The sequence below is a fragment of the Chanodichthys erythropterus genome, chromosome 9 (assembly GCF_024489055.1).
Source record: "Chanodichthys erythropterus isolate Z2021 chromosome 9, ASM2448905v1, whole genome shotgun sequence".
Classification (NCBI taxonomy): Eukaryota; Metazoa; Chordata; class Actinopteri; order Cypriniformes; family Xenocyprididae; genus Chanodichthys; species Chanodichthys erythropterus.
In genome coordinates this window covers 30,045,525-30,068,973 of record NC_090229.1, presented here as the reverse complement: position 1 = coordinate 30,068,973, position 23,449 = coordinate 30,045,525, and the positions used below count along the sequence as shown (strand labels likewise).

The 23,449-nt window shown below is 41.9% G+C and overlaps 1 protein-coding gene across 1 annotated transcript; it reads right to left on the bottom strand.

Annotated features, from left to right (window-relative positions):
- Nucleotides 1-3,475: 3,475 nt before the first annotated feature.
- On the bottom strand, nt 3,476-7,653 carry rfk (riboflavin kinase). The gene is made up of 4 exons (XM_067393980.1): nt 7,295-7,653; nt 5,527-5,678; nt 5,280-5,382; nt 3,476-5,166 (listed from the first exon to the last, which is right to left on the bottom strand). Exons 1-4 carry the CDS (start codon nt 7,374-7,376, stop codon nt 5,018-5,020), a joined length of 486 nt encoding a protein of 161 aa, XP_067250081.1. The 5' UTR covers nt 7,377-7,653; the 3' UTR covers nt 3,476-5,017.
- Between the last annotated feature and the right edge of the window lie 15,796 nt (nt 7,654-23,449).

Sequence of the window (23,449 nt, the reverse complement as noted above, 5' to 3'; positions counted from 1 at the left end):
TCCACTCCACGAGATCAGAGATCCACTCGGTCCATTTACTGAGGTAAATGCTGCACAATGGAATAGCTTTTAACAACGTCGGACACATAACGGTAATCAATATCCTTAGAAGCTCTTTGAACAGCTTAGAACATCACTGGAGATAGGCATAAAGTTCATCGTAACATCGTAATACACCCACTCTATTGCTAAATCTACCAGTTTTTTCATATCAATTGAAAAATATCGGGATAAACTGGCTTCTTTTGAGACTTCCTTGCACCTCCTTGTTAGTTAATGATATGCTAAAGCCCGCCGACACGTTGAGTGATTGGTTACAAGGTAGTTTGTGATGTCACAAACACCAACGATTTCAAACCGTGTTTTTGAGACTGACTTTAGATGACTGCAGTTTTAAAGAGAAAATACTCAGCAATGGTGTTGACTTATGAATTTACACATGGTTTGCCTTAAAGCATATTTAAACACCACATGGACTTATAAACAACATTTAAAAACTTGATTTTCACCACAGGGTGACTTTAAAAAGAAATGTTTTTATAGTAATGTTAATAGAATGTTCGTTCAAAGTTATCTGGTCTTTAATAATGTTCATGGAATTTGTTTTTGAAACGTTTTATTAACTGTTTTTTAAATGTTACTACTTGTTTCAGAGAACATTCTAAAGTAACATTCCCATGTTTGCAGAAGAATAAAATGAATATTTCTTGAACATTTATATAACCTAGAAAAAGTTTTGTTTTTTTTAAACTGGATGTTTTGAACATTTGGAAATATCATTTTCATGACTTAATGGTAACGTTAGCAAAATGATTTTAGAACATATTTTGTTAGCTGGATTTGTTGGGATCCACTTGTTCCTGACACTGGTATCCTTCTGAAGTCTCTACAGAAATTAGCAAAAGTATGGAGATGTTTAAACTGAAAGCGAACCATTCTTTACATTTCCATTTATTCTTCCATTTGTCGGCAGACTCAAGTGCGTGGAGTGTCACAAAATGAACAGGCATCTGTATCCATCCAGTATAGACAACATCTGTGTTTATAATTTGTTCTATTTGCTTTTGACACGCAATTGTCAGCTGTTAAAGGTGCAATGTGTAAATTATAGGAGGATCTATTGACAGAAATGCAGTGTAGTATACATAACTATGTTTTCAGTGGTGTATAAAGACCTTACATAATGAAGCGTTATGTTTTTATTACCTTAGAATGAGCCATTTCTATTTATATACACCACAGGTCCCTTTACACGTTAAAGAGTTAGTTCACCCAAAAATGAAAATTCTGTCATTAATCACTCACCCTCATGTCGTTCCACACCTGTAAGGCCTTCAATCATCTTCGGAACACAAATTAAGTTATTTTTGATTAAATCCGATGGCTCAGTGAGGTCTGCATTCGTGATTTCAGCAGTTTAGTCGTTTGATAGGTGATCCGAGTCACTGATTCAATTCATAACACTTCAAAGCAGTGTTTTGAAATCGGCCCATCACTATATTGTTGAAAAGTCATTATTTTGTGTTTTTGCCGCACAAAAACGTATTCTCGTCTTATAATATTAAGGTAGAACTACTGAACTCGCATTAACTGTTTTAAATATGTTTTTAGTACCTTTATGGATCTTGAGAGAGGAAATGTCATTGCTTTGATTGCAGGCGTCACTGAGACATCGGATTTAATCAACAATATCTTAATTTGTGTTCCGACGATGAAGGCCTTACGGGTGTAGAACGACATGAAGGTGAGTAATAAATTACATTATTTTCATTTTTGGGTGAACTAACCCTTTAAGTCGCCATTTTGCACTGCCATGTTTCTACAGCAGACCTAAACGGACAAACTGCTCTACTTTTATGGTGCTTTTTTTGTTGTTGTTGACTGGCTCTGGTTCCCCATCCACTCCTTTGTAAGAGAGCCACTTGGATGGTGCAAATGCAAATATAAGACTCTTTGCTAAGTAGCTAAATATTAAATATCTTGTGGTGGTCTCATCAGTATGCAGAAGTCATTCCTGTTGCTTTATGTTTTAATTAAGACCTGTGAATGATTTATGGTGTACTGATGGCAGTCTGTTATCTATGACGAATTGGACATTATGGCTCTTTGTTGTGGTTTATCTCAGTTAAGTTAGACTACTAGATTAAATTAACACAGTGCTGATAATGCAACTGCTGTTGCAAGCCAGAGTAACATAAACCCCCATCACAGTAGAAAACTTTGAACGTTTTTGTAAGTTTATATATTTCACGAATTTAGCACAGTAAACCATAAACTTAAAATGTGTACACTACCATTCAAAAGTTGGGTTCAGTATAAGTTTTATTCAGTATGCAGGCATTCAATTGATCAAAAGTGACAGGAAAGACCTATTACAAAAGATTTCTATTTCAAATAAATGCTGTTCTTTCGAACCTTCTATTCATCAAATCACCATTAATATGTAAAAGTGAATATTTACGTTATTGTAATATTACAGTATTTTTGCATAGCATAAGAAACTTCTTTAAAAAAAAAAAAAAAAAAAAAAAAAGATATCTTTCTTTTAAGGGTAGTGCACATGTGACCAAGGATCAACTACAGTCAAGTAATCCATTAGATCAAATCCAGCTAAGCTCTTTGATTGCCTGGGAAACCCTTACTGAAATGTCAGCTGATGTTATTGGCATTGTGTGCAATGAACAAAATGAAATCAGAGCCAGTTAAGTTAGCCTTGAGGGTATCTAAAACTGTTTTCAGGACATTATCTTTACAGCCACCCCAAACAAGCTGATCAAATATTTAGCTACAGTGAGAGAAAAGACTCTAAGATGGGACATTGCCTCATAGACAGTACAAAAAAACAGTACTGTGGCATTTTTCAATCAAAAGTTTCAAAATCAGTAGAGTGTGGTTCTATAGCTACCTGTGTTATTTAAGTATTTTTTATATACTATTATTTATTAATAGTGTGCATTCATTTTTTTGGGTTCATATTTTTATTTAGGTTTGTTCTAGTAATTATGTGCTTTTGTCATTTTACTAGTTTTGAAATATTTATATTTTTTAGTTTGTCATTTTAGTACTTCAACTATTTCAGTTAGTTGCCATTTAAGTTTTCATCTTTAGTTCAATTAACAAAAACAACAAAAAAAGTAAAAGTTTTACTTAGACTGTTAGCTACACAGGAATTTAAAAGTGATACAAAAAGTATAATCTAAGGATTCAGTTTGTGAAAGTGAAGCAAAGCCAACTATAGTCACATGGGTTTCGTTACCACCAATCGAGTTCAATGGAACTTGAGACCATAGTTGTCTAATTATGCTTCTAGGAGAAACACCTCAGATTAGGAAAACTGACAAGATCATTTAAGAATAGATCCATTAAGCTATTACAACAGATTCATTTCTGGTTCTCATTTCCCATCTCTATTATATGACATCAAAAAGAGTTACATGTGGTTTCACAATAACACACAACAATAAAACACCACATAAGGCATTTTTGTTTAATGCTTACAAGTAGGTGTCAACATTGAAGGAATGCTTGTTTGTGCACTATGTGTTAGTGTTCGATTTCACATATCTAAGGCACTGCCCTGACCAAAAAAGAAAAGAAAAAACACACATACACAGTACCAAACATTAAAAGCAGCAGCAGTTTAACATATAAAGGTTCAGTCTAGATAAGCATCTAAACATCTTTGTGAAGATAACAGCATTAACAAAGGTTTTAAATAGTATGGCTTTTCTGTGCCTACATTAAGATGTGGTCACATTTACCACTGTTCTGCAATTTTCACAGGCAAAATCAATAGGAATCATGTGATTGGGTATTTCGCGTGAGGATGAAAAATTTCCCCAATGCATATTTCTCAACTGGTCACGTGAATTTGCTGCTTTGACCAACAGAGAGCTGATTTGTGTGAGCTGTGCTTCATACATCTCTACACTATTGACAATGAACCTTTTTTTGCCCATGAAATTTCACTAATATGACCACACCTTTACAGAGGATTGCTGTAGTCCAGGGATGGGCAAAGTCGGTCCTGGAGTGCTGCTGTCATGTAGAGTTTAGTTCCAACCCTGATCAACTCACCTGCCTTTAGCCTTAGTAATCCTGAAGACATTGATTAGTTTGTTCAGGCGTGTTTGATTGAGGTTGGAGCTGAAATCTGCAGGACAGCGGCTCTCCGGGACCAACCCTGCTGTAGTCTGACACTAAACTAGCAGCATGTTTCAAGCATGCATTATATAGGAACACAACATGGAGAAACAGGTAAATCAAAAGGACATTTGTAAACCTACATGTTCTAACTCGACTCTTACGGTTTCTTTACAAATGTAAAACTCTGTTTTACCAGAGTAAAAGGAAAAAAAGGCAGCCATTTTATGTGAAGGTTTAGTACTATTACATATGTACATAGTCAAAACATATGTACAAAACCTATGTACAGCCAGATTGTATCTTCAATCACTGTTTGCTCTCTCTCTGCCCAGTTTTACATTCATAGTACATCAACCTGGGCTTTAACTATCTTTATCTCAACCTTGGACTTCCACCTCTAGTCACGGTTCTCTGAGAACCATAAAAAAAAATCATTTCATCTCAAAGAGGAGGGCTGCCAATTATAACTATTGTTAAAGCATTTTATTGATGTAAAGAAAGTCTTTCTTGAACAATAATGAAATTGAAGGTGGAGGCAAATGACCAAACTAAAGAGGAATTTCAACAGAAAGACAGATTTTGACTTTCGCATAGCTTCACTGCAAGAGGTCTGTGGTAAACATTGAATTCTGGGAAGGGCTCTGTGACGTTTAACCTGGGAACTGCAGTGATAATAGCTCAGTCATTCTAGTAACCATCTTTCTTTTTTGCTTTATATACAGAAACAAAAGTGCTACCTGATATGAACATACATACACAGTGCCTGCACTTAACCAAAGCACCACTCGGGGACAGACATCTTTTTACATAAATAACAACAAACTGCATATGATATAAACTGGCTTTAAATAGAGGTGATCATGAGTGAGTGTTACAGTCGATGACCGTTCAAGATCTGATTGGCTGTTGTTGATACGGACGATTTAAAGAAGTTATCCTCTTTCAGTTTCAAGTGCTCTGGCAGATCAAGCTTTGTCTTCGCCTCCTCAATGTCACTACGAATCGCTGCTATCAACTCATCTGTGAGGAAGACACAACCGTGAGTTAATGTAACCATGTGAACACAGTTGTTTGGGTGGGTGAACAGGTGTTGTGGCGTCAGTGAGATCATGTGATGTCTCAGTGCGTCTTACCAAGCGATGTGAATCCTCTCTCAGGGCGTATGTAACCAACCATGGCCACACTCAATATCTGACCATAGAAATCTTCCTTAAACGTGTGGATCACATGTGTTTCCTGTCGCACAGAGCGATAAATACATGATATTTGACATCAGATACATGTGATGTTAAACACTTAACATTTAATGAATGCAAAGATATCAGATGTCAAACAGCTTGTAGATGTTTGCACCCTCTAGAAAGGTTGATATGAAAATACCATAGACTTCTTTGTGTTTTTGTAGTAAGGGTTCCAGCCGATGCTCATCACCATCTTGTGAATGTCTCCGTTATCCACACGCGCCCATCCGTAGTAGATGCCGGTGCTGATGTCAGCAGGGAGGTTGTCCACAACCGACTCTGCGAAGTTGGCTGGGATTGGAATGGAAAGAGCATTTTATCAGGATGTGCGTTTACATTTGGAACAAGATCTTTATGTAGAGCTACAGATTCATAAAAACTTGACAAGAAGTAAGGGATCGTGTACAGCCATTCATTATCGGAAAATACGTTGCTACTTGCAAATAAAATTACACAAACATAAAAATAATGGTTTTACTGTATCTTCTAGTATAAATGTTTATAATGAATGCTATATTATTTGTTTTATACTTATATTTTTCATTCCTGTTCTGAATACAGGTGGATTTGTTGTGGCATGAGGAGAACAAAAAATACATGTTTATAATGTTTGTAAACATTTTGTTTCATATACTCTAACCACTACATAACTTAATATTTTTTTATTAAAATTTTTAGTTATAGTAACTGGCAAGTCACAAGAAGAAGCCTATTAGCTTATTAGCTTGAAATCCATTAGCAATGGTGAAATTTCCAGTAAGAGTTTGGGGTTCATAGTATGCAACAGTTGGTTCCTGGAATCAAAAGAATGGTGTGGGAGTGGCATAGGGTAGTTGTCACAACGAGCGAGAAAGGTTGAAAAATCTCATTTTCTGTCTGAATTTTATGTTATGGGCTTGAGTAGTTAAGCTTGAAAGTCCCCTTCCCTGACTATAATACGCAAAATGTGAATAAAAAGTATGATGATACTTACCATCTTCTGCACCAATGTTAAAAAGACCTGAATTATGTAATTTCTGGTCAATTATGTCATATGGGTGGAGTCGAAATTATCATAGGCGGAGAATGGTTGGCGAGAAAGAGTTGAGTTCAGACGGTTCAGACTGAGGGACATAACTTTATAGTCTGTTTATATTATTCATATAATATATATATATATATATATATATATATATATAAAAAAATTAAATCTTGCATTTTTTAGAAAAATATTTTCCACAAGAAAACACAAATAAATACTTACAATATTGGCAAAAATTATAGACACAACAGTTAAATATATTTATATACAAAAAGTGCCTCAGACACATGACAAAATGCTTTGTGTACGATAGAATATATTTTATAATAAATTTATTTAAATGCAATAATTAATTTTTATAATGGACATACCAAAGAACCGTGAAAAGCTTTTAGCAGGTCATTATAGTGAACCACTATTTTAAAAGTCTGGGGGACTGAAATATTACCGAATCCTAAGAATGATTTGGGCAGAACTTTAGTTGAAAGATTACATTTTTTAATACTAGTATAAATTTACTGGCAGCGTTTTTACTACTGAACATCAAATTGTAGCGGTTTAATTCCGCGTTACATATCAAATGTATGTTTTAACTCATAAAGTGTAAACATTATCATGTGTTTAAATACTTTTTTTTTTTTTTCACACCCAAAAATCATTCACTCGTATCGTCATTTTAAGCCGAATGTTAGGCATTGACAGCCTGGGTCACAACCGTACACTTTCATTGCATCTTTTCCCATTCAACAAAAGTGACGGCGATAGTAACACTCACTTGTGTGTCTCACGGAAGAAAGTCAGACAGGTGTGAAACAATACAAGGGTGAGGAAATAGTGTCAGAATTTTTATTTTTGGACAAAACGTTTTTGTAAGTGTTATTCTCACCTGTTGGGATGCCTAGTTCTTTGCTTCCCCGTCCGAATCCGTGGATAACCTGTCCCCGGCAGAAATAAGGCAAACTCCTCATGTCAACGCGTTTAAAGTGATTCACTGATCCAGTCAGTTGTCAGTTCTGGTGCGGACAGTGACCCTGCTGATTCTAGACTCTTCTCTCTTATCTAACGTACTCGTTTTCAGCCAGGGAATATCGTTTTGATAATGAAGAGCCTTTGAGTCTCAATCCCAGCTGTTTTGTATCTTGACACTAAATGAAGAAGCGATATCTTCTGGGATACAACAGGTCAGTACGTTGATCCTCACAGTAATGTAACCGGTGAGTTTCGCACTCACCACACTAGCAGTTTTTTCCGCAACGACCTTGCTACGTATTTCCTGTTAGATGAATTCAAAATAAAAGTCTTGCAATTGTACTAAATACAAATCGAACTTTTTCCAATAATATTAAATCAATAATTCAGTACGAGTTTATTTAAGTGACTAAATAAAAAATAATAATTTGTAGATTTTTTTGCCTGTTCATAAATGATGGCAGGAAAAATAAAGTAGCAAACTAACCAACCTTAGAGACCTTCCCAACTCGTACTGTCATCATGTGACACAATCTACAAAAGGTCAGATGTCATATGATTATTCGAGACCTTTGGATTAGATATATTCACGTTAAATTACCTCACCTTATAAATAGCTTCAGTATGAATTTGAATGATTAATTAATTATATGGGATGGTTTATTTTCTCATATGTAATACTGTTTGATAAATATTTTTTTACAAATAACAATAAATTGCAACTAACCGACCTGGGGTGCGTTTCCCAGAGCCATATGGTCGCAAATTCCGTTCCGTATGCATTAAAGGTAGTTTTAATCCAACCCATAGTCCATTGTTCTGTATGGGAAGTCAGCAGTGACCAGAAGGTGTCGCCATTTATCTGGAGGTGTGGAGTATGAGAGCACTGTGACTTTGCGTCTGTAACACTATTCCTTTCACACCCTCTTAAATAATAGGTTTTTTTTTTTTTTTTTTTTTTTTTTTTGCATTAGCCTATATCTTAAATTAAATGTATTAATTTATCAATTAATTTAATTTAAAATTAAAACATATTCGCAATCAAACAAAAATACAGTTGCATTCCTTTTAGCTTGTTTCAAAGTCCTCAGTCCACTAAAACTAATACTGTTGTTGACAAATTTTGTAAAAAAGAACAATATATATGGAGAAAAAAAAAAAAAAAAAAAAAAAAAAAAAAATATATATATATATATATATATATAAAATCATATCATATCATCCAAATATTAGGCAAATGGCAAATACAATTAATATTTATCAAAACTATAATATTGATTTATATGTAAATTTTTATTGTGCAAATTATAATTTAACAGATTAAAACATAAAAAAATCTAATTTTCAAATCTCTTTACCGCGAGGGTTTCATTAGGTTTATAATTCCGTACAATTCCAATCACACAATTACATCCTGTGAATAACCATGCACATATAACAATAATACTGTATAGGCTCTGACAATGTGGTTAACGCCATAAAAACTGCGTGCTTAAAACATATTAATTTTGATAGGGACTGGTCAATAGCAACATGTAACAGTCGTCAAACCACACTTAAAAAACCGCCACTCTGCCAGGAAAACGATCTTGCAAATACGGTGCAACTTTTTGTGTTCCTGTTATCACTCCGCGGTGTCTCTCTCTTCACACAAACGCTAGTTAGTATCATCTTGTCAGGAATTTAAACCATCTTGCAGTAAAATGACCTCGGACGACTGTTATGGTAAAAATACAAATTTTGATAATGGCTAGAAGCTCCTGGAAGCAAAAAAACGAAAACCTCTTTCGTAAGAACAGCGAACTGGTAAGAGACACAAGAGCTGGACGAAAGAGATACAATATAGCTACATGATGGGCACAGTAGTCAATATAAAGAGCAACGGATGGTAGGCCTTTAACTATAACGATAAAGTTATAGTTCTAAAAATCGTTTTAAATACAAAGGAATAGTCCACACCACAACTATAACAACAGCACAGAGAAAAGAGTTCATTGGAATTACTTTCAGAATGATTTCCAGCTGATGAATGATAAAAACATTTAATCAGAATTCATCCTGCTTTATGTTGGAATCACTTTCAGAACGATTTTTTTCCATCTGATACGACTGCCAGTCAGAATTAAAAACATGCAGGATAGATCACCCAAAAATGAAATTTATCCTATGATTTGTCCTATGATTTTCTCACCCTCAATCTTTTTTCATACAAACACAAAAAGAGTTATATTAAAATATATCTTGGCTCTTCCAAGCTTCATAATGGTAGTGAATGGGGCGTTGTATTTTGAAGCCCAAAAAAAGTGCATATATCCATCATGAAAGTAATCCAAGGGGTTAATAAAGTCCTTCTGAAGTGAAGTGATGGGTTTTGTAAGAAAAATATGTTTAAAACTTTATCAGTTATAATATCTAGCTTCCAGCAGACAGCCTTAGGAATCAAATTTACACCAAAAGAGTAACCTCTGACGCAAACCCTTTAGACTTCTAACTGATGACCGTTGGTGTGGATGTTACTATAGATATTGTTATCAATAGTTATTGTTCTTGGTGTTAATGAAAGTGTACTCACACTAGGCATGGTTGCCTTGAACCGATCCCAAGGATGATTGTTCCCAATCCCCTGCTGGCTTGCACTCACATTGCATTTAACGTTCACGGTTACGTCATATACGATGCAACTTTTTGTATATGGAAGAAAGCACTTCAGCTAACAGATTGCCTAATAGATTTATCATTTATGTGGCGCAGCGATTTTCACTTGCAGTGCACATATCAGAGGATAGTTAAGCTAGTTATTATAGTTTATAAAGTTTTAAATATGGATAGTTCGCCCTAAAATGCCAATTCTGTTATCATTTACTCGCCCTTAAGTTGTTTCAAACCTGTATGAATTTGTTTCTTCTGCTGAACATAAAAGAAGATATTTTAATTTTAGGCAGCTGACGTTAATAGATGAATTTACAGCTTTACTCGCAAACTAAAATTTCTGTTCATCAATAAGGTCAGAACCAGACCCGTTATAAACCCAAATACACTAAAATTAATTAAAGTAATTGAAAAGTGTACTATCCAAGTAGTAATAAAGATGTTTGCTGTCGTAATGATGACAGTATCGCACACAAGAGTAGTAGCTGTTCCGTGCTCCACTACATGCTTACTGTGCTCAAGCCCAACTGAACCTGTCATCATGTACCCACCCTCATGTTACCTCCAACACTACACAAGTGACAGTAAAGCAAGAAAAAGCTCAGAAAGAGCAAATACCTCTAAGGAGGAAGCTGGTGTGGCAGTCAGTCCTGTCAGGCCCAGGTTAGTCTCTGAGAACTATGAACTTCCACACACCCACGTTCAGAGCGTGAGACTCGCTAGCTGTGGTTGCAACACAGCAGTAATGAAGCAGGTAATGCATGCTTAATGAAGCATAAACACATTTAAACACAGCTACACAGGAGAGATTAACAGCTTGTATACTCACATTATACACCCACTCCAACATTATTACAACAGCAGTGCCCCCCATCTCTCTATCTCTCACTTAGTTTCCCCTCATACGCACACACTGACTCCTCAAACACACCTGTGAATAAACCTTCAACTGCTATGGTACTCTCTCGCCATCTGTTCATCTCTGCCCCACTCTCCTCTTACTGCATCTATAGTGCACTCACAGACGACTGATCGTGCTGATAATAGACAGGGCAAACGTCCTCAGTAGATTTGTTTAATGTTTTGACTACTATCTTCTTTGGGCTTTTTCTTTGTGTATTAGATAGATATTATGGAGAGAGAATGGGGCGGGAATAGGATTGAAACATGTTTCAGGCCAGATTTAAACCTGCATCACCCATTTAAGCACCACAGCTCAAGACTTCTGACAGGACTATGCCTTTAAATGAATAGTTCACCCAAAAGCGAAACTTATCCCATAATTGACTCACCCTCAACCCATCCTAGGTGTATATGATTTTCTTCTTTCAGACAAACACAATCGGAGTTACATTGAATAATATACTGGCTCTTCCTGTTACACTACAGAAGAGGAGACTCAGGTAATGCAGTTCAAAAAGTTTATTGCCAGGAATTCAGAATCAACAGCAGGTAAGGCACTTAGCTTAAATAAAATTCTTGTGATGGTGTGTTTCATTTGGAGTGGGCCACAGAAGAAGACAAACAGAGCAACACAGTCCAATAAGGTGATTAGTCGGGTGACAATGCAGGATAACATTGACGAGACCATACAGTGAGTGCTTTTGAAGTGCTGTTTATATGGAAGTCCATAATTAGTGATTGCAGGTATGAATTACGGTGATTGAGATCGTGTAGGCGGAGTGATGGGATCTGGTGCTGTGGTTGGCTGATTGGCTGATTTTGTGATAGTACCCCCTCCTCCAGGGGCAGCTCCTGAAGACCTCAGATGATGGCAACGTGGACGACCTCAGCCTCTAGGTGCTGGACAATTTGGGTGATTCTGATAGAACTCTGTGAGCCAGGAGGTATCCAGAATGTCATCACGAGATACCCAAGAGCATTCCTCTGGTCCATACCCCTCCCAGTTGATCAGGTACTCAAGGCAGCCGGCTCGTCTACGAGAGTCCAGGATGATGTTCACCTTGTAGATGGACCCTTCGGATTCTGGAAGAGGAGGAAAAGGTACGTCAATAGCACCCGAGGATAAGTATAAGGATTGAGTAGTGATACGTGGAATGTGGGTGATATATGGTACTGTACTGGCAGGTTGAGATGGTAAGTAACTTTGGTGATTTGACGCTGGATGGTGAAGGGATCGATGTAGCGGAGTCTCAGCTTGTGACATGGGAGTCGGAGACGGATGTCTCTGGTGGAGTGCCAGACCTTCTGTCCCTGTTGGTAAGTGGGAGTGGCAGATCTTCTTGTGTCTGCCTGGCTCTTATGTGTCTGAACTACCTGTAGGTGGATGTGTGCTGAGTCCCAATCAATCTTGCTTACCTCAAACCAGTGTTTCACAGCTGGGACTTCAGAAGGCCCATCTGACCAGGGTAGCTCTGTTGGATGGTTGACGAAGGGAATTCTGAGCGTACTCAGCCTGAGTCAGATAGTAAACCGAGCTGTGCTGCTGGTTGTGGCACTATGTCTTCAGGAAATGGCTAATTTCCTGGTTTTTACTTACAGTTTGGCCATTGGTTTGTGGATGGTATCCTGAAGAGAGGCTGACCAAGACCCTCAGCAGTTGGAAAAAGGATTTGCAGACACTTGAGATGAACTGTGGTTCCCGATTGGAGACAATGTCCTCTGGTATTCCAAAAGTTATGGAATACGTGTTGAAACAATGCTTCAGCAGTTTCCATGGCAGAGCGAAGGCCCTTAAGAGGGATGAGACGGCAAGCCTTGGAGAATCTGCCCCCAGCAAAAAGTATGCAGGTATGGTTGTCTGATGGTGGTAGGTCAGTCATGAAATGGACTTCTATATGGGACCACGGTTGTCTGGGAATGGGCAATGGCACCAATTTACCTTCAGGTAAGTGATTTGGGGTCTTGGAAATGGCACAAATGGGGCAGCCTCTCACAAACCGGGCCACCAATAGTGCTGATCGAGGAGCGAGAGGGTTTGATGGCTGCCTGGGTGTCCAGAGCTTGAAGAGGAATGTACTGAGTCCATGAAGGGGATGTGCAAGGCAGTTGTTACGATCTCCCCTCAGGACCTCCTGGCGGAGGTGGTTCAGTTTGGATGGCTTCGTTGATTTGGTCATCCAGAGACCACTGGATGGGGAGGTGAGCTGGTTCGGGAGGTGTGGAACATACTTCAGGTGAATAGACTCTTGACAGGGCATCTGCTTTGAAGTTCTTTGCACTGGGGTCAGTAAGTTACCTTGAAGTTGAATCGGGTGAAGAATAGAGTGCATTGTGCTTGCCTGGGGTTGAGTCGGCAAGCTTCACGAAGATATTCCAGATTTCGGTGGTCAGTTATCACCTCGAATGGATATTTAGCATTCCTCTAGAGCTAATTTCATGGCCAGCAGTTCATAATTGGCAATATTATAATTCTGCGCTGCCGAGGAAAGTTTCTTAGAGAAAAATGCACATGGATGAGTGTGGCGAACAGGGCGGGCGAGAGCCGTGAGGGAACAGCGCGAGGCCGGTGACGCAAGTGATAACGAGCATCACCTGGGGGGCGCACCGGCCTTGAGTCTCTCACGGAGGAGCTCCGGGAGCATAAAAGGAGGAGCGACGACCGTGAAGGACGACAGAGGACCAGGCCTGGACCTTACGTTATGTTTTATTATGTTTGTGTGGCCGGCAGACGTCCGCGAGGGACTGCCGGCATTACTTCCGTTTTGTTTGTTTATTTTGAGATTCAAGTTTTGTTGAATGTTCGCCGGTTCCCGCCTCCTTCTTCCCACATCTACTAACCATGTTACAATGAGGTTAAGGCAGATTCCCCTGTCGTGTGGTATAGCACTGCCCCTACTCCAGTGTTGACAATGAAGGGTAGTTCTGGATCAGGATGGACTAAGATTGGGGCAGTGCAAAAGGCATTCTTAAATTGTTGGAAGGCTTCTGTAGCAGATGGATCCCAGGATAGAGACTTGGGCCGGTTCTTGAGCAGTGATGTGAGAGGTGAGGTGTGACGAGCAGGGTGGGCGAGAGCCGTGAGGGAACGGCGCGAGGCCGGTGACGCAAGTGATAACGAGCATCACCTGGGAGGCGCACCGGCCTTGAGTCTCTCACAGAGGAGCTCCGGGAGCATAAAAGGAGGACCGTGACGGATGAGAGAGGACCAGGCCTGGACTTTACGTTATGTTTTATTATGTTTGTGTGGCCGGCAAACGTCCGCGAGGGTCTGTCGGCATTACTTTCGTTTTGTATTTGTTTATTTTGGAATTAAAGTTTTGTTGAATGTGGCTGGTTCCCGCCTCCTTCTTCCCATATTTACGAACTACGTTACATGAGGCAATCGTGCTGTAGTTGTCGATGAATTGATGATAGAAGATTGTAAAGACAAGGAATCTTTGAAGTTCTTTAATGGTGGATGGGAGTAGCACTCTTACTGCATGACATGGAGGCTAAAGCTAACATGGAAGCGTGCGATCACTTGCACTTAAAATATTCCATCATTATTGGTCATACAGATAAAAGTAATACATCTTTTGAATTTGTGAAGAGCCTGTTTTTATTTGTGTGCACTTAGAATAACAACAAAACTTTGTGCTTTTGTAAAATAATGAAAGCAAACATGGTGTGCTTTCTGACGTCTCTATGTGAGCCTGAGCACGCCAAAAAAAGACAAAAAAAAGAACCGAAACTCCATGTAAACTTGCCTCACAGACATGAAAAATATATCTATAGAAAGTGGGTGTTTTTCCCCAATGCATTCATATGCATTACTTGCCTGGTGGCAAGCTTTATGTGTGCGCTTGAACGCTGATTAGGCTATGTAGGCATTAAAGGCTCTTTATTATGATTTATATGGTTTATTAATATTAATCGCTTAAAATGAATGACTACTGGTCGACCAGAAAAATCTTTAGTCGAGTGTAGCCCTACATTTTTCCAATTTGGTGTAGGTATAGGTGGTACTCTCTCAGTTTTTGTAGAGCCTGCGTAGCGTGCTGGCGTTGATTGGCCATAGTCTGGGAGTAGATTAAGATTAAGTGGTCAATATACACAGTGACAAATCGATTCATGAAGTCCTGGAATATGGAGGGTGAGTTGGACAGGCGATAATCGATACACAGCCTCAAGCCTCCATCCTTTTAGCAATGAAGAAGCTGGATGCGACAGAGGAAGTGGATGGATGGATGAATCCCTGAGTGTTTCCTCAGTACACTTGTCCATGGCCTTTTGTACTGGGATGGACAGGGTAGACCTTTCCTTGTGGTGGAAATTTTGTGGCAAGCTGCTTACTAAAGACATCCTGGAATGCCTGATATTCATGGGGAATTTCAACCTCCTGATTGTATTCTTGGCTCTTGATGGATGTGGAATTCACAGTTATGGATGTTTGGGTCTGCAGAAGGGTAACTGGAGTTCTGAAAACATCCATCACTCCATCTTAAGATGTCCCCATTGGCCAAGGAGTTGATGGGTCGATGTCGTTCCATCCACAGGCGTCCCAGGCTTGCTCTAGAACCCTCCAGTACACTGTGGAGACATCCTATTTGCAGAGAGATGGTCAGAGTGCAATGGGTGATGATGTCTCTGCCCAGCGATTTTCACAGAATAGTATTGATGTTTTTTGGGTCCAAAAAGCACATCCATCATAAAAGTAATCCATACAACACCATTGTGTTAATAAATGCCTTCTGAGGTGATAAAATATCCATATTTAAAACCTTTTGCTTTAGAAGGCATTTATTAACCCACTGGAGTCGTATGGATAACTTTTATGATGGATGGATATGCTTTTTTAAGCTTCAAAAATGTGGGCACTATCTAATGCCATTACAAAGCTGGAAAGAACCAGGATATTTAATATATAAGTTCGATTGTGTTCGGCTGAAAGAAGAAAGTCATATACACCTAGGATGGCTTGAGGGTGAGTACATTATGGGACAGCTTTCTTTTCTTTTCTTTTTTTTTTAACTATTCCTTTAATGACACTGTTGTGGAAAATACAGCCCAGCTACCTCAAGTATACCCTGCATTAATCATACAACATGGGTGTTACAGTAAATACTGAAAAAAATACTGAAATGATGTTATATCCATTTATGTTATATCCAAATATATCCATTTATGAAAATATTATGTTTTTAAAATATACAGTATTGGATGTCATACTATAGTGAACGCTTGTCTCAGTATTAAACCTTCCAATAAAATACTGAAGGTAAACAGGGTTTCATAAAAATTACAACATGGCATCCTTTAAGTACACACATGGAAAAGTGCATTAAAAGTTGCCCCCACTCTGTGCAAAGTGTACAAAGTGCGATAGATGAAAAAGTGCAAGTGCCACAGCACAGAGGGGGTACAAAAAGCCAGACTTTTTGATTAATACTCCTCTAAATTAACTGTTTACTCTACAGACTCTTAACATTCCCAGATTATGATAATTTTGTGACAGGCAGAGAGATTGATGTTTGAAAGCTTGTTTTAATTAATGGTTTTGTTTGTCTCTGGAGAATGGAATTTTTTTTTTTTTTTTTGTTCTTTTCATGGTTGCTTTTGAACACTTTTTTTTATGAAGCTTTACAGCGATGTAATGGGACCCCCATGTGTGTTTTGAATAGAAGTGAAAAAGTGTCTACAATGATTATTTCGTGTTTGAAGGAGAGGCTAATCACACATGCCGTCATGTTTGCTTTTTTTACTTTAATGCTGCAGTGTTTATCACATTTTTATGACTTTTGAAATGATCAAAAACAAAATTTGATTGTTTTTGAGTGTGTGTGCGTAGCGCAATTGTTAAAATCTCTTATTTATGTGTTTATCGTTGAATGTATTCCTTCAAAGTTTTAAGTAACTTTGTTTGAAATGCACTTAAAGTAACATTATTTCAAATCTTGTTTATGTTCACATAATCATAATGAAGGCTTGTTATGTAATTTCTTTATTAAAAATGCACTTACATATAGGCCTATTTCAGAATGAACACAAATGTTGTTTAGTCTTTAATCTAGAATTTACCTTTTTGAGATCAATTTTGATTTTTATTATTTTAATTTTTTAAATGATTTGTTTCAAAACTGGATAAATCTTCTATCTTAATATTCAGAGAGACTTAATAGCATTCATCATTATTACTTTCACACCACACTTGCTTATTGTTATATCATTTCAGTCTGTTCACTTCAGAGGTAGAGTTTCTTGATATTTTGTGGGTTTAAGTACTTCAGAAGCTCAACTAATCAATGCGAATTTTGAAAGGTGACTGCATAGTTAAAAAATATGGGCTTTCGCTGGTAATGAAGGGATGTGAAAGACAAAGATGTTGTCACCTGAATATCTTTAATTTATTTGTAACAGTTTACACATTTGAAGTTGCATTGTGAAACATTGCAAAAGTTTATTGCATGGTGAATGACACTCAAAAATAGTAAATTTCATGCTGAGAACCCACAAAAAAGTGCATATGTTATAATTGTCCTTCAGACATATAATGCACTTGCTGAGAGATGTTGAGGAAAGAAGTTTATTTATTTAGTATTTAGTCTACAGGAAATACTGACAGACACAGATAAATGGAGAGGTTGCTAGGAAGGCAGGGCGTGAGGAAGAGAATGAGGGGAGGGGGGGGGGTAAATCTGACAGGAAAACTGTGCGCAGCCATTGCATTATTACCATCTCTAGGACAGGGTCGTTTTTCACTACAGATACCCTGATGAGAGCTCTGACAATATCTAGTCTTAATACCCCTCTTAGTAACACTCTTCCAAAGACACACACTCGTGTAAACGTGAACCTCTCTGCGAGTTCTTTAGTAGCCTAATGATGACACCTAAACACGGGGCCTTCGTCAGGGGGACAGTAGGGCGCTGTGGGGCCCACTATGGCATCACCTATACATTGGGCCTGAGAGTCAAGAGGGCCACCCATAAAACAATTTTAATGATAGATCTTTATTATCCAACAAAATTAAATTTTTGCAAGAACAAAATATTTTTATTCTGCCTTATAACCTTTCTAAATATGTAATGTTTTGTTTTGTTGTGGTTGTACGCTCTCTCTCTGCAGGCCCTCCACAGGTAACGGCTGTTAAACAGTGAATTTCGGCTTCTCCGACCTGCCATCATTATGTAGAATCGCCTAAGGTCCAAACTCCTGCTCGATAACTCATGCCCCGTGCAAATTCCCATGCAAACACAGTCAATGCAAAACACATTTCCTGCTGTCAACAACATCGCTGGCGAGAATCAATCAACCGTTCATCCATTTACACTCTTTGCATACCCTTATGTCAAAGAAAAAAGCGCTCCGAGACTCCGCAGCTCTTCTGAGGCGATCGTTCCATCGTTCTGAAGAATCCATCAAGCCGCGTTTGATTGATAAGTCTGTCTGCGCGCACAGCAGTACAGCTACAGCAAATGGGGTGGCAAAGCGCGAGCTGACATAATGCAAGTCTGCGCAAGTTTGGGAGACAGACTGAGCACGTCCGTGGGGGGTAAAAGTTTGATGCGACATGCTACAAGACACACACAGCACTCGTGATGGCACACACAAGCTGCCCCCCTGTCCAACCCCTCCGTGAAGACGGAGTTCAGCATGTCTTTGTAAAAGTATTTTAGCGCTTGACACCATTGTGGATTTTACGTCGAGATTTATTTTCAGATTTAATCGAGTATGTTTATCAGTTGTGGCTCAGTTGTTTTTGGAATAAACTTTTGATGCATCCAGCTTGTCAAATACTTAAAACGTGGATAATTGCAAAAATAAGTCAGGATGGTTACTGCAGTGAAAAACATACAGCGCAACCAGTAGAAAGGTCTGTTTACTCCAAGGACGATAACTATAACTATGAAATTTTAATAATCATTCTAAAAGTCTACACCACAACTATAATAACGATAACAGAGTCGAAATCGTTGGAATCACTTTCAGAACAATTTTTTTTTTCCAGCTTATGTCAGCCAATCAGAGACAAGCCAACTTTAACAAGCTTGAGTTTAAAGCGACAGGCGACATAACGTACTCGGTTACTAACGTAACCTCGGTTCCCTGAGATACGGAACGAGTACTGCGTATGGGGAAAGGTCTCCCTTTTTCCCCGCTGCTGAAGCCTTTTTCAATAACGCAGTGTAACTGCACCGTCATTGGTTCACTCATAGACAAGTTGTTGAACCAATGGCGGCGCGGCATAGCTGCGCGGCCTATGGCGACAAAGCGCGCGAATATTCCCGCCGAAATGGGCGGGGTATAGGGCTATATAAGCAGGCGTTTCGCCATAGGATTTCAGTGTCAATCGACTGAAGCGACGACCCTGAGCCGCAGCCTCGTGGCACGGCAAGTGACGCAGTACTCGTTCCGTATCTCAGGGAACCGAGGTTACGTTAGTAACCGAGTACGTTCCCTTTCGATACTTCACTCGTACTGCGTATGGGGAACGAATTCAACCACGCCGTGCCACGGCTGGGAACGATATAGCTTGCATTTGGCCACCCAGAGGGGGGCAAAAAGGACAAGCGGAGGCAAAGCCTAACCGAACCCATGGTTACACTGAAGGAAGATACTTCCTATGGTGGCGTGAAGCGGGACCTGTTGGAAGCCGCTAATCACACCGACAGGACCCGAGCTTGTAAGGTCGGGACATCGAGGTGATAGAACCTGACAAAGGTGGACGGCGAAGACCAGCCGGCCGCCTCACAGATGTCTTGGATGGAAACTCCGTTGGACCAAGCCCACGAGGAAGCCATTCCTCTAGTGGAGTGGGCCCTGACTCCTATGGGGCAATTAGTGCCCAGTGAGGAGTAGCACAGGTTAATAGCATCCACTATCCAACGGGAAATGCGTTGTTTCGAGACAGGAGACACTTGGGTGCGGCCGCCAAAACAAACAAAGAGCTGATCCGACAGTCTGAAAGACTGTGATCGGTCTATGTAGGTCCTCAATGCCCTGACTGGGCAGAGTAGCTGCAGCTCTGGTTCGTCCGCCGAGGGAGGAAGAGCAGAGAGCGAGATGACCTGAGCTCTAAACGGAGTTGAGAGCACTTTAGGGACGTAGCCATGCCTAGGTTTCAGAACGACCTTAGAGTCACCAGGCCCGAATTCGAGGCATGCAGGGTTCACAGAGAGGGCCTGCAAATCGCCAACACGCTTTACCGATGCTAGTGCTAGTAGCAGAGCGGTTTTTAGTGTTAGGGGCCTGAGGTCGGCTGAACCCATTGGTTCAAATGGGGCTCCTTTCAAGGCCCTGAGGACCAACGAGAGGTCCCAGGAGGGAATAGTGAGAGGGCGAGGAGGATTCAAACGCCTAGCACCTCTCAAAAAACGGATCACGAGCCCGTTTCGTCCCACCGATTGGCCAGCAATAGGAGCGTGGAACGCTGCAATGGCTGCTACGTAAACCTTAAGCGTGGAAGGGGAGCGCCCCATTTCCAAGCGTTCTTGGAGGAAAGACAGTATGGAAGATACGTCACTCTCCACAGGGTCTATGTTGCGTGTTGAACACCAATCAACAAAGACTGACCACTTCTGGTCGTAGAGGCGCTCGTAGATGGGGCTCTAGCCTGAGAAATGGTATTTAGGACGTCCTCGGGGAGGCTAGTCGGCTCCCATCGAGGGACCAGAGGTGCAGAGCCCAGAGCTGCGGCTGTGGGTGCCAGATTGTTCTGTTTGCCTGAGAGAGGAGGTCCCGTCTCAGGGGAATCGGCCACGGGGCTCTTAGAGAGAGCCTGAATAGCTCTGAGGACCAAACCTGGTTCCTCCAGAGCGGGGCCACCAGAAGGACTCTGTGCTGGTCTTCTCTGATACGCCTGATGACCTGGGGGATCAGTGCGATCGGAGGGAAAGCATAAAGGAGCGTGCTGGGCCATGTGTGGGCCAGAGCATCTACTTCCTTCGAGAAAAATGTTGGGCAATGAGAGTTGTCTTCTGAGGCGAAGAGGTCTACCTCTGCCTTCCCGAAGAACTCCCAGATCGTGAGGACCACTTGGGGGTGGAGCATCCACTCGTCGGAGGGGATGTTGCTCCGTGACAACATGTCCGCACCCAGATTGTTCCTGCCAGGAACAAGAGTCGCTCTGAGCGACTGAAGCCTCGGAAGAGCCCATTCCAGCAGACGTTTCGCCAGAGCGCATAAGCGGCTGGACGAAAGACCGCCTTGGTGGTTCAGGTATGACACCACCGTCATACTGTCTGACCGAACTAGAACATGACGTCCCGTCAAGTAAGCCTGAAAGAACTGAAGGGCTTTCATCACTGCTAGCATCTCTAGACAGTTGATGTGTAGATGGCTTTCCTCGTGGCTCCACGAGCCGAAGGCCGGTCTGCCCTCGCACACAGCGCCCCAGCCCAAGTTGGAGGCGTCTGTTGAGAGCACCGTCCTCCGTGAGACCGCCTGTAAGGGGACTCCGCGTTGGAACCATACTGGATCCATCCAAGGTTTCAGGGCTAGAAGACAGGCCCGATTGACCTTGAGACATAGGCGGCCGTGCCGCCATGCGCTGGGAGGAACCCGGAACTTCAACCAGTACTGAAGAGGCCGCATCCGAAGAAGGCCTAGCTGCAGCACCGGGGAGGCGGAAACCATCAGCCCTAGCAGCCTCTGGAAAACTTCAGAGGGAGATAGGCTTTGTTCGTGACAGATGCCGTGAGCTGCTGAATTGCCAGGGCGCGCTCTGGCGAGACTACTGCCGTCATACGGACCGAGTCGAAAACTGCTCCCAGAAACGAAATTCGTTGAGTGGGGCATAGCGAGCTCTTGGCTAAGTTGACCCTGAGACCCAGGCATTGTAGATGGCTGAGGAGCACGGATCTGTGGCGTTCCAGCTCGTCTCGCGAACGGGCTAAGATGAGCCAGTCGTCGAGATAATTCAGAACCCGGATTCCCATCTGTCTCAGAGGGGAAAGCGCTCGCGTCCATGCACTTGGTGAAAGTGCGGGGAGCCAGAGACAGCCCGAAGGGCAGGACCGTATATTGGTATGCCACCCCTTCGTATGCGAATCTCAAGAATCGTCTGTGACGGGGGGCTATCTGGATGTGAAAATACGCATCCTTCAGGTCCAGCGAGCAGAACCAGTCCTCGGGGCAAATGTGCGCGAGGATCTGCTTCAGCGTCAGCATTTTGAACTTCCGTCTCATGAGGGAGTGATTCAAAAGCCTGAGGTCTAGGATGGGTCTGAGACCGCCATCCTTTTTGGGGACCAGAAAGTAGCGGCTGTAAAAGCCTGTCTCGCTCTTCTGACGGAGGAACCATTTCCACAGCTCCTTTTTCCAGCAACGACATGACTTCGGCCCGGAGGACATGAGCGTCGTCCGGATTGACCGATGTTTGAAGCACCCCGGCGAAGCGGGGGGCCGTCGTGCAAACTGGAGCGAGTAGCCCTGGTTTACGATCCCCATGACCCATTCTGACACATCGGGGATGGCCTGCCAGGCCTCGGCCCGAGTGGCTAGGGGTTGAATAATGTTGGGTGACAGACCGCCGTTGAGAGGGTCGTACACCGCGAGGGGTGGAAGAGGAAATTTGCTCTTTTTGTGATGAGGTAAAAATTTGTCCGCCGTGAAAACGGCGTTTGGAGTGGGCGCAACAGGTGTGGGCCCAGCCGTCACTTGGAGTATGTTTCCCACGCCCGGAAATAAACGAGGCGGAGGGGAAATTACTCGTGGGAGCTTTTGGGGTGGTCCGGTCGTAACGGGACGGTCCCCCTCCTCTTCCTGTCCGACGAATCAGGACGACTTCGGAGGCACCGGGTCCAGCACAATCCTGGGCCGGGGTCCCTGGCGCCTCGGGAAGGGAGGGCGCTTCGCAGGGCGCGAGCGCTGGCGATGCTCCTGGGGCGGCGCTGCCTGTGTTGCAGGTGGGGCTGGTTTGTTCTGCTGAGCCGGCGCAGTCCTGGGGCGGCTAGACGCAGAAGCGGAGCTGGAGCGCTTAGGGCAAGAAATGCCTCATAGCCTGAGACGATTTCTGCGCGGCAGTAAAGCGCTCAGTGAAGCCATCCACTGCAGGCCCGAAGAGACCAGAAGGCGAGACCGGGGCGTCTAAGAAGGCCGTCTTGTCTAGGTCTTTGATCTCCGTTAGGTTGAGCCACAGGTGGCGCTCCAACACGACCAGGCTGGCCATGGAACGACCGATGGCCTGGGCCGTAGCCTTCGTAGCTCGCAGGGCAAGATCCGTGGCGCTGCGGAGATCTTTGAAGGCTGGCGCGTCGATTCCAGACTCATCCAGAGAGCGGAGGAGTTTGGCCTGGAATGCTTGAAATATGGCCATGGTGTGGAGCGCAGAGGCAGCTTGGCCCGCCGAGGTGTAAGCCCGTCCAGCCAGAGTAGAGGTGGTCCGACAGGGCTTGGAAGGAAGGGCCCTCTTCGTCTTCCAACCCACAGCCGCGGGAGGACAGAGGTGAGCAGCCACCGCTTCATCTAGGGGTGGCAAGCGCTCGTATCCCTTCTCCTCGGCGCTGTCGACGGCGGTGAGGGCGGAGCGGTGCGTAGTGTG